Source organism: Cydia fagiglandana, chromosome 24 (genome assembly GCF_963556715.1).
Source record: "Cydia fagiglandana chromosome 24, ilCydFagi1.1, whole genome shotgun sequence".
Taxonomy (NCBI): Eukaryota; Metazoa; Arthropoda; class Insecta; order Lepidoptera; family Tortricidae; genus Cydia; species Cydia fagiglandana.
The window spans coordinates 5,597,510-5,609,872 of NC_085955.1; the positions used below are offsets into that span (position 1 = coordinate 5,597,510).

The 12,363-nt window shown below is 40.0% G+C and overlaps 3 protein-coding genes across 4 annotated transcripts in view; 2 read left to right on the forward strand and 1 right to left on the reverse strand.

The window, feature by feature from the left end:
• Positions 1 to 12,363, forward strand: part of LOC134676165 (interleukin enhancer-binding factor 2 homolog) — a 183,557-nt gene that overhangs the window by 77,516 nt on the left and 93,678 nt on the right. The gene's annotated exons all lie outside the window — the stretch shown is intronic.
• LOC134676190 (uncharacterized) overlaps positions 1 to 12,363 on the forward strand; it is a 164,659-nt gene that overhangs the window by 32,387 nt on the left and 119,909 nt on the right. The gene's annotated exons all lie outside the window — the stretch shown is intronic.
• Positions 1 to 12,363, reverse strand: part of LOC134676199 (poly [ADP-ribose] polymerase tankyrase) — a 52,849-nt gene that overhangs the window by 26,786 nt on the left and 13,700 nt on the right. Inside the window, exons 9-13 of the mRNA XM_063534528.1 lie at positions 4,949 to 5,072; positions 4,021 to 4,158; positions 3,300 to 3,453; positions 2,455 to 2,523; positions 1,176 to 1,341 (exon numbers count right to left, since the gene is read on the reverse strand). Of these exons, the coding sequence (XP_063390598.1) occupies positions 1,176 to 1,341; positions 2,455 to 2,523; positions 3,300 to 3,453; positions 4,021 to 4,158; positions 4,949 to 5,072 (651 nt within the window). The remainder of the gene's footprint in view (positions 1 to 1,175; positions 1,342 to 2,454; positions 2,524 to 3,299; positions 3,454 to 4,020; positions 4,159 to 4,948; positions 5,073 to 12,363) is intronic.

Here is a 12,363-nt window from a genome sequence, read left to right on the forward strand (position 1 = left end):
TTAGACCCAGTAGTTTCGGAGATAAAGCGGGGCTGGATGCATAAAACGGCAGACCGGGCTCTGTGGCGCATCTTGGGAGAGGCCTATGTCCAGCAGTGGACTGCAACGGGCCGATTATGAAATAAATGTCCTTACTGGGATTCGAACCCAGGACCATCGGCTTCACAGGCAGGGTTACTACCCACTAGGCCAGACCGTTTGTCAAAGTAGAAGTCAAGTTGGAAGTAGATGATACTTTGAGTAGCAGCCGCACGATGTCCGCCTTGCCCTTGGCCGCGGCCTCGTGTAGCGGCGTGAACCGCCACAGATCCGCCGCGTTCACTCCGGCGCCGCCCGACACCAGTAGCTCGGTCACTTCGTAGTGCCCGTATGAACACGCGTTACACAGTATTGTATATGACACGCTCAGTACAGAAGTGATACCTTGAGCAGCAGCCGCACGATGTCCGCCTTGCCCTTGGCCGCGGCCTCGTGTAGCGGCGTGAACCGCCACAGATCCGCCGCGTTCACTCCGGCGCCGCACGACACCAGTAGCTCGGTCACTTCGTAGTGCCCGTGTGAACACGCGTTACACAGTATTGTATACGACAGGCTCAGTACAGAAGTGACACCTTGAGCAGCAGCCGCACGATGTCCGCCTTGCCCTTGGCCGCGGCCTCGTGTAGCGGCGTGAACCGCCACAGATCCGCCGCGTTCACTCCGGCGCCGCACGACACCAGTAGCTCGGTCACTTCGTAGTGCCCGTGTGAACACGCGTTACACAGTATTGTATACGACAGGCTCAGTACAGAAGTGATACCTTGAGCAGCAGCCGCACGATGTCCGCCTTGCCCTTGGCCGCGGCCTCGTGTAGCGGCGTGAACCGCCACAGATCCGCCGCGTTCACTCCGGCGCCGCACGACACCAGTAGCTCGGTCACTTCGTAGTGCCCGTGTGAACACGCGTTATACAGTATTGTATATGACACGCTCAGTACAGAAGTGATACCTTGAGCAGCAGCCGCACGATGTCCGCCTTGCCCTTGGCCGCGGCCTCGTGTAGCGGCGTGAACCGCCACAGATCCGCCGCGTTCACTCCGACGCCGCACGACACCAGTAGCTCGGTCACTTCGCAGTGCCCGTGTGAACACGCGTTATACAGTATTGTATATGACAGGCTCAGTACAGAAGTGATACCTTGAGCAGCAGCCGCACGATGTCCGCCTTGCCCTTGGCCGCGGCCTCGTGTAGCGGCGTGAACCGCCACAGATCCGCCGCGTTCACTCCGGCGCCGCACGACACCAGTAGCTCGGTCACTTCGTAGTGCCCGTATGAACACGCATTGTGGAGGGGGACGAGGCCGCTGAAATAGATGGTTTAGTTTATTTTTCGGTCCGCTAGATGACACTGTTATAAACATTTAATTTTCCCTCTAGTTCCCAGCTTTGAAGGCCAGTAAGGAGACAAGAGTATACCTCTTGTCTCCTTTAATGTTCCCAATTAATGTCAAAATGTAATTTTTACATAACGGTGAGTGATCCTTAAGACCATCATCCCACTTGCGTTGTGGCTTGTGTTGTCTAAGTACCCACAACACAAGCCTTATACATATATGTAACTAGCGACCCTTTCCGGCATCGCACGGGTTAACAAATCGTCGGGTGACAAGCAAAAGTCACTAAGTACTATCAAAAAATTAAAGTAACAATGCATTTTATTACACTTGTAACACGGTTTATTGTCCAATAATTTCAATGGTGTTAGTTAGTGACTTTTGCTTGTCACCCGACGAAATACACCTAAACGTTCCTCAAGAATCACTCTATCGATATGTGAAAACCGCATGTAAATCCGTTCAGTAGTTTTTTAAGTTTATCGCGAACATACATACACACAAACAGACAGACGCGGCGGGAGACTTTGTTTTATAAGGTGTTGTGAAAACTTCCTATATTATTTATTCATTTATCATCACGAGAACTTATCACCCTTATGGGTGATTTAGACGGCGCGCGAACTCGTATGCAATTTTAGTTACATTGAGGACTATTGTTACATCCAATTTAACCGACCAATCAAATACCGCAATGTAATGAAACTCGCATGCGAGTTCTCGCACCGTCTAAATGAACTTTATACGACTTTTTACAAGCTTTTATTTAGTTTCACTTGACCGTTGTCTGTCTGTCTGTCTGTCTGTGTGTAGTCAAATCTTGCAAGTTAAATTTGATCCACTTCCCGGTTTCCGAAAGAGCTGAAATTTTGCATGCATGTATAAATCGGATGCCAATGCAATATTATGGTACCATCGAACTGATCTGATGATGGAGACAGGAGGTGGCCATAGGAACTCTGTGATGAAACAACGCAGCAACCTAATTGTGTTTGGGGTTTTTAGGATTGTCTCGATGAGTATTAGTTGTCTGTCGTAAGAAAAGTACAGTCACCGATAAAAACTTATTGAACATTCACTCACCCTTTGTCCTTCGCATGGACATCGGCGCCTCTTTGTAATAGTAGTTGAGCAAGTGGTAACCTATTGTACCTGTAAGGAAATAAGTTAATTGATTAACAAAATACACAGTATCAGCAAAGAGAATACTGTAAATTTACTGCCATCTATCGACACACGACTAAAACTCAAAATAAACACGTATAAAATTATCAGAATAGTGTATATAAATGGATAAATGATTTTATTATTTTTATATCATTTTGACCCATGTTCAATCTCTGATATCTAATAATGACTTTTTCTTGATTTCCGAGGCACGTTTTTTCCTTAGACTTTATTCATCTTATACGAAGTTACATCAGTCTTTGGTATCAGGCATAGCCGTAAAATAAACAAGACAAATTTATTCCGTAATTTAGAATGAGTTTTGTTGCAAAATAGACTGGTAATTAAATTTTAAAATAAGTAATATTATGTTATACGGCGAGGTATATTGTTATCTGTCTGTAGCGGTTGCCTCACAGACAAGACATCCTCCAAACTGAGCATAGTCGCGCTACCCCCTCTGCCACGCATACGGTAATTTTACTCCATGTTCGAGTCGAAAGTGTCTTTGTGTGACGTCTGTGTCTTTGAACGGACCAATCACGGCACGGGACTCGCTCACCTCGTCCCCCGCACTCCAGTATTTTTGGCAGCATCGGTTTCATGAAATAGTTGCTCTAAACTCGGTCTAGAGGATTCCTAGGGTCGGTTGCACCAAACTGTTCGTATCGTTAAAGAGTTCGCGGGCGCGCCGGCTGACGTTGATCAGTGTGTCAAATGTGGTTGGTGCAACTGGCCCCTAGTCTATGGTCGGTACATACCCGGCCGCGAAGTGTAGCGGGGTGGAGTGGCGGCCGTCGACGTCTCTGCAGTTGACGAGTCGCGGCCGCGCGTCCAGAGCCGCTCGCGCCGCCTCCACGTCGCCCGTCCGAGCCGCTTCTAGCAGACGTAGGGCCGCCGCGTTCGCGCATGCGTCTGCAAATAGTTACTTGTTTTACAAGGGGGCAAAGTTTAACCTCTCCCAATACCCAATGCCCTATGTTTGACTGGTAGAGAATGCCTATACCGGCATTAAGTTCGCCTGTTGTACTTTTTTGTATGTGCAATAAAGTTTAAAATAAATAAATAAATAAATAAATAAATATCCCAATACCAATACCCCGGCCCGTATCAATGAGTTTTTCGGAACTTATGTACGAAATATCATTTGATATTTACTAGTCGCTTTTCGATGAAGGAAAACATCGTGAGGAAACCGGACTAATCCCAATAAGGCCAAGTTTACCCTCTGGGTTGGAAGGTCAGATGGCAGTCGCTTTCGTAAAAACTAGTGCCTACGTCATATCATGGGATTAGTTGTCAAGCGGACCCCAGGCTCCTATGGGAGCCGTGGCAAAATGCCGGGATAACACGAGGAAGAAAGTTTAACCTCTCGTGCTGATATTGATAACCGAGCAAGCGAAAGTTTCCAAAACTGTTCGGTTCGAAAAATGAAATGTTGAGCGTTGCGAGCGTTTCCAAGGGTTAAACAAATCGGCTCACCCATGGGCGCGGGGTAGCTGGGTTCCTGCGCGTGCGCGCCGCACGCCAGCAGCAGCCGGCACGCCGCCGCCGCGTCCGCGCGCGCCGCCAGCGACAGCGCGCTCATACCGCGCCCGTCCATCGCGTTCACCTTCGCACCTGCACAAGAACATCTCATAACTATATTCCACCCAAGTTTAAACCATAGACCAGGACTCTTTCCATTTTTCTATAATAGCTCCCAATGGCTGCTGAAACCGGTTTACGGGTATCTATTTATGTACCCGTGAATGGGTTTCAGCAGGCGTTCTATATGACATCAAAGCTCTCCAAACGGCCTCTACGTGTTGGATCTATATCCCCACGCACGCCTTATAAATGACCGGGCTTAAAAACCCGATGTTTTAAGCAGCATCCCGGTAACGACACTTGCGTTCGTGGCTGTATAGCCCTGTGCGGGAGAGGAACTAACTTCACATAACTATACTATGAAAACAATTCAACTATCTTAGGTTGGTATTCCATATGTCCAATTCCTTTGTCCAATGCACAGACAAGACATCCTCCAGACTGAGCATAGTAGCGCCACGTCCACAAATATACAGTAGTTTTACTGCATTTTCGAGTCAGTGTCTTTGTGTGGCGGCCGGGGCGTGTACCAGTACGAAGGTATCGCGGCTGCTCGCATATCTTAGCTATATACTTTTGGTTTGGTTTGTTTGTACGATTTTACTAGTTTAAAATATTATTTTTTTTGACTCGTAAAAAAAGTATTGTATACAATACTGATATAATCAAGCTTTTCAAACTCGCACCTCACTTAGGCAACTCAGCAAACTTCGTTGCCTAAACACGGTACTCGACTGAAAAGCTCTCTATTATATCACGATTATATAAAGTACAATTAAAAACAGTCAAATACCTTATTATGGCGTGTAGAGACCCTTACCGTGTCGTAACAAAAGGTCCATGGCGTCCAGGTGCGAATGCTCTGTGGCTATGTGTAGAGGCGTCTGTCCCTCCTTGTTCTTCTCATTGACTCGGGCGCCCTTTCTTATTAACATCTCCATCACCTGTTAAAATATTAAATATAAATTTCATCAAATTATGAAAAAAATATTTTCCGTTATGTCAATATCCAGAGAGGAAAATGAGGAGTACGAAGCGGTCCCCTTTCCTCTTAATACAGTGAAACATGGTTAATTGGCACCTGGATAAATGGAAAACCTCAATAATTGCAACCAAAAGTCCGGTCCCGGTCTCTTGAGACCAAAAGGCCTCTATAATTGAAATTTTGGAACCTCTATAATTGCAATTTAGATTTTAGTGCTTTTCGTAATTTTGCCTCTGTAATTGACCACATCGCAACTTAAGACCTCTATAATTGACACTGTGCTAAAAAATCAGTTATTTTGGCTCTTGTTTTTACCTCTATTATTGAAACGAGTCTTACTTATTACCTCTGTAATTGAAATAATGTAGTTGTAGACAGCAGAAACAATATTTTAATAGCAATGATCATTTTATTTATATCTCCATCCAGAATTTAATTTATTTATTGCGTATCTATCACAGCCTGTAGTAGGTGAAATCGTTTTTATCAATAAAAAACAAAGTATGCTTTTACTTTCTAATAAAACTTTCTTCTACAATTCAAGGGAATTTATTAAACTCAAATGATAAGAAAATATAGTGGTAATTAATGTAGTGTAAAAGTGCAAGTATAGACAGAAGTAATATACACGGTGTAACATGAGGAAACCGAATAATTTTAACCACACATTTCTGAGGTCAAAAGAAGTAAACAATGTAATATGACTTTAGGTCAATTTCGCCAAAAAAAAAATTTTTTTTGTTTTGTTTTTTCCATTTTTTTAATGTATTTGTACATAAAAAATAAATTTTATTGGTAAACTTGTCACTTAAAATTGATTTTTACATTTTTTTTCGTAGAACCTACTTTTTGCAAAGTGTTACTTGTCACTTTTTGACATCTATCAATAAGGATATTTAGACTACGTCCCATAGCAGCAACATCACCATCAAAAAGGCCTTTCATACTATGTAACAATAAATCTTGTTTTTTTTTTAATTAATAATAACTCTGAAACTAGGCGAATTTCAAAAAAGTTTATAGGACATTTTTGTCTCTAAATATGATTAGGAATACGCTGTTTAAATTATTCGGTTTACTCATGTTACACCGTGTAGGTATAGACCAGAAACCCAGAACGTAAGCGTGTAATTATACTTTAAATGGTCATTTGCGCCTCCATAAAAGAAATTTGTCAGAACGCTACCTCTATTAATGAAAACCTTTATAATTGACACAACGATTTTTTGAACCTCGTTAATTGACATGACCTGCTTAAATGAAAAACCTGGTTAAGGTGGTTCGCCTTGGTTACTCAAAACTTAATTCTCGCTAGATGGCACCACTTTTGCAAAATTTCAGATTTTTTTTTTTCGGAAATGGTCTTGGTATTTGTATACTTAAAAGTATGTTTCGCGCACTCTTTAAGTAAATATTGAACTATTAAAATAAACATTGAATACTTCATTGTGCAAAAACCACCTTTTTAATTCGACGGAGTGTTGCTGTCACGCTTTTTCCTACTATTACTCACACATGCAAACAGTGTTTCCGTGATCCTTGTAGTAGACAATTTCACACAACGTAAGTATGTTGCAATAGCGTAACGGTATGTTCGTGGAAATACGTGCAAGAGGATTGGGGTTCAAGACTGGTGCGAATAGGTAATTTGTTTTTGTTTCTCCTTTGTGTTATCTTACCTTTAAACGAGCAATTATTAGATATATAATTATTTATTTATATATTTGGATGGTATCAGAAACGGCTCTAACGATTTCGATGAAATTTGCTATAAGGGGTTTGATCTCTTAGCTAGGTCTATGAGAAAACGCGCATTTTTGAGTTTTTATGTTTTGTAAGCTTTGGTCGGTCTCCCAGATATTCAATCTCCGCTTGGCAACTAATCCCAGAATTAGGATTGTTCATTTTTTTTAGACCCCCATTTTTATTTTATTTTCTGAAAATATAGGTTAATTTAAGATACCAATTTGAATGATTTAGTAATTCGTGGCTCGGTTGAATATTTATAATTTATTGAAAATATGAGATACGACTTCTCGTAAATTACATGTCGTCGGCTGATTAGGATAATGCACAAGCAACAACAAGCATTAAAAAAAATAGTTGTCATTGTCAATTGATTGTAATGGCACCTGTCGACAATGTCAGTGTCACGAGTTTCTATAAATAACAATCGTCTGGAATGGAAACCTCGTTTATTTTGAATCATTAATTTCAAAATACCTACGCTATAAATTTGAGAAAGCTGATTCCAGAAATCTGCCTAAGTTATATAATATAACTTAGTTTTATTGGAGTATGTATCCATATAGCATCCAACTCCAACCATAACTTGGCTGAAATCAAGAGAGCAAAAATACAAATGTAAGTTACCTACATCATATATATTTTAACTGATTCGATTTGTAAGAAGATTGGATTCATAAAATCGTTACAAGCGTCCATTGCTAAAGGTAGCTTTGCACCCAGTGGGTGCTTTCTGCCGGCTTGTCACCATTGTTTGGATATTGTACTACATACTTATACTACTATATTAGGAACATGCCAATTTTGCTAATTATATCCTATTATTTCAGGTCATCGTGATTCCTATTTAGATACAGCTGTGAGATATGTAACTGCACTTGGGCCCAGAACAAAGTTGAGCATTTTGTATTGAAACGAACGTCATATTAATTAATCGTCGTAATACTTTACGACCGTAAATAATGCCTGGGAACAGAGTAAATAACAAACCATACACTTCTCTTCTGGATGGTCAACAAGAAGCCATCATTGTCAGATGCTCGTGCAGAATATGATAAACATACATTTAATGTAAAGTTACTATTTTTTTTGGAAACATATATAACATATTTCCCAAATTAATAAAAAAGTAGGTAAACAAAAACATGTTTTATTATTCACAACTCTTTATTAAGTCTTGTCCACCATGATATCAGCAGCTTGAACTGCAACATGTACCTGGAAATTAGAAATTATATCTTTTTAAAGCAGTTTCAGGCTGAATTTGGAGTATGGCTATGTATTCTGGTATATTCCTTCTTTCTAGTAGGCACCATCTCTGTTTAACGGTTTGCCTTTAGATACTCTGGCTACATTACCACAGAAAATAAATAGATACCACGACCCTACCAATAAAGTGAGCTTTTAAATACTTAATTGTAGTAAATTAATATTAATTTTATACTTACATCAACGTGATTCTCACAGCAATACTGTGTGTAACACGTGAAGTAGGTAGGTATTCCAAGTTTAATTCACGGCACCATCTTTCACGTCGTAGGTCTTCGTGGATTCGAACTATTATTTTTGTGAATCATTCCCACACATAGGAACAAGGTTTTTGATATATTATTAAGCAATGAAATCTACTGTTTAGGTATTAATTATAAATCAAATTGTAACAAACAAGCGCAGCGGTTTAACTGAAAAATTTTGTTATGACAATCGATGACAATGATAACTTTGACAATACGTGAGTGACGGATTTATTTACTATGGTTCGATAACTTTTATTATGCAATGACTTTACATTCAGCCCACGAGAAGGTCAAACTAAGGTCATAAGGATATTTGTTGAAATATCTTCAATCCTCAATTATTATATCGCAGCAAATGTCGGAAACTATTTAAAAACCTTATATCTCGAAATGGTTTTCGAAATAGAACATTTGAAAAAAAATGAACAATCCTAATTGGCATGCGCACTAGTTTTTACGAAAGCGACTGCCCTGACCTTCCAACCCAGAGAGTAAACTTATTTGGATTAGTCCGGTTTCCTCACATTGTTTTCTTTCACCGAAAAATAGGTATCGGTGTATAAATAGGTAGGTATCAAATGCTATTTCGTACAAAAGTTCGAAAAATCATTGGTACGAGCCGGGGTTAGAACCCGCGACCTCCGAATTGCTTTCCGCTAGGCCAGCAGCGCTTCCCCCACATACTCAGTGTTATCAGGTTTTTTAAAAATCAAAAACGATTACTTATGAAAGCAGAAGAATATAAATGATCGTATTAGATTTATAATTGTTACATATTTGCCGTAACTTATTTTTTAAATATGTTTTTCAATTAAAAGACACGTCAAGATTGTTTACCTTATTTCTAATGCTAAAAAAAACAAACTATAGTAATAATTGTGTTTTTCTTTCATAAACAAAATCCATTATTTTTAACGACAGGAAATTTTATACATTTCTTTTTAGGGTTCCGTACCCAAAGGGTAAAACGGGACCCTATTACTAAGACTTCGCTGTCCGTCCGTCCGTCCGTCCGTCCGTCTGTCACCAGGCTGTATCTCACGAACCGTAATAGCTAGACAGTTGAAATTTTCACAGATGATGTATTTCTGTTGCCGCTATAACAACAAATACTAAAAACAGAATAAAATAAAGATTTGAATGGGGCTCCCATACAACAAACGTGATTTTTGACCAAAGTTAAGCAACGTCGGGAGTGGTCAGTACTTGGATGGGTGACCGTTTCTTTTTGCTTTTTTTTTGTTTTTTTATTGCATTATGGCACGGAACACTTCGTGCGCGAGTCCGACTCGCACTTGCCCGGTTTTTATTGCAGTGAGGATGTCCTGATTGTAAAAATCAGAAAGATTAGGAAGAGTATAATTTCTAATTATCTTTGTAAAAATAAAATAATACGTGTAGCCCATACTTAATAATCGATTTATGATAATAAGAAAAATTTAATAAAAATAAAAAAACAATACGAAATTTAGGTGTAACAAAAATACAAAAAGTTATGTTCCAGCATACAATGACTGGGGATCGAACCGGGAATCATCCGTTTGCAAGCAAAAAAGCCGACTGTTTGCATAACACGCCATGATAGTTCTTAGCTAAGCTGACGAACTACTCGCTTAGGTCAATTAACTACCTGTCAAATATCAGTGTCAACAAAATTGCACTAAACATGACGGCACTCCAAATTCGAGCCGTGGTCAGCCCGGCAACGTCGGAAATGGTATGGCAACGTCGCAAATGTATCTGTACACGACATTTGTGACACACACATACGTAAAATTGATGAAAAGTTAACTATGATTTTTGCATGATTTCTGTATGAAACATTGTTTTCCTGTTAATTTCGCGCAAACGAATATTCGAAAGAAGATAAATGCGGAAATATTTGTGTACTAATAGTGTGTAGTTACTTAATGAGCTTTGATTGAATTTTGTATGAAAAGCGAACCACCTTAATTGACAGAAACTGGCCGGTCCCTTGAGATTGCAATTATCCAGGTTCCACTGTATAATATCAGAGATATATATAACTCCGTATAAGATAAATAAAGTTTAAGAAAAAAACGTGCCTCGGAAATCAAGAAAAAGTCATTCTCGAATAGATGGCGCACACACCTTTGGCCTATTCTCGGCTAGATGGCGTTGACACCGTTTGATATTTAACAATTTTAACACATATCAGTGAAAAACATGGGTCAGTATGGAACAATAAAAATTAAAAATCATTTATCCGTAAACATATTTTGATTAATTTATACATTTTCAATTTTATTTTAAGTTTTAATCGTGTGTCGATAGACGGCAGTAAATGTACCGTGACTACAAAATTTTCTTTGGCAATAGCCCTCTATACTATCTATTCCCTTTGATAATATTATTGTGGTTGGGAATGCAGGCTGACTCCGTTTAAACTTTATATTAATATACGAAAATGGTTCAAAATGATCCCTTTTCCTCTTGTCGGACGAGCGAGCGAAGCGAAGTTTTTACATTCGACATGAAAACATTCGGCTGGCTAGGGCACGCCCCGGCATTTCGATGTTTTTAAGCTGAACTATCAGAGTATAGTTTGATACACAATAACTTAAGTAAATTTGTTCTAATTTAAATGAAATTGGGTAAACGTGTAGTTGAGGGCATTATATTTTAGTCATTAAATTATTAACAGTTTCGATCACGGGGTTATGGAGCTAGAAGAGCCTAGTAAGCCCAAAAGCTTCATATGAGGGGTCTTGCTATTCTGGTCAACTCCTTTGCAAGAAAGTATGAGTGGCCATAATGTAGACATATTGTGTAGTAATAATAAATACTCTTTTCACCTCAGCAGCCCGAACAAGGGTACTTTGCTTCTTAAAAACAGTGAGCAAAATGCGATTTTGCTCACTGAGTCATTTTGTCTCACTAAGTGAGCAAAATCGCATTTTGCTCACTTAGTGAGACATTATGAGTGAGCAAAATCGCATTTTGCAATAAATACTCTTTTCACCTCAGCAGCCCGAACAAGGGTACTTTGCTTCTTAAAAACAGTGAGCAAAATGCGATTTTGCTCACTGAGTCATTTTGTCTCACTAAGTGAGCAAAATCGCATTTTGCTCACTTAGTGAGACATTATGAGTGAGCAAAATCGCATTTTGCTCACTGAGTGAGACAAAATGTCATTCAAGTGACTTTTATAGTCAAATGTCATTTCAACATGCGGGGTCTAATACAAGTTCGATATACTTGGGTTCTATTATCTCTGTCCCTCTAGGTATGTTCTCACTGCTTAGGGTGAAAAATTTTGTGTACTACACGAGATCAAAGTTATTTACATCTTGTGCGCGTTTGAATCCCTTACTACGCTCAAGATTCTAAATTATTATAGAATCTTTCGCTTGCACGGGACTCAAAATAAGCACTCGAAGAAATATCAAACTTTGATCTCTTGTTGTACAGTCACCTGCAATAATATGTTACTCTTCGAAGGCCGCAAAAATATGTGACATGCTCTTATGGCTCTACAAATAAGATCGTGTCAAATATTTTTGCGGCCTTCGTTGTGTAACATATATATTGCAGGTGACTGTACAAATAACTATTGTTTATGAATAGATTTAATTAGTCTATGACCGTTTGTGACAGTTGTTGTGATTTTTTTTTTTTTTTTATGCATGGGTTTACTCATGGCCACAGACTAGCCGAGGCGTAGACGTGGCCTACGATGGAGCGAGCTCGCCCAGAAGGTGCCTGTTCACTCTTGATTTGAAGGTTGCCGGGTTATAAGAACACGGAAATATAGACGCCGGCAAGGAATTCCATTCCTTGGCAGTGCGCATAAGGAAAGTAGAAGCAAAGCGCTTAGTGCGAATTGGCGGAATATCTACCAAGTAAGGATGGAAACCGGCCGTGCGTCTAAAAGTCCGATGGTAGAATGGGGACGGTGGAATGAGCTCGTGTAGCTCTTGGGCACACTCCCCGAAGTGCAACCTGTAGAATACCGACAGGCTGGCG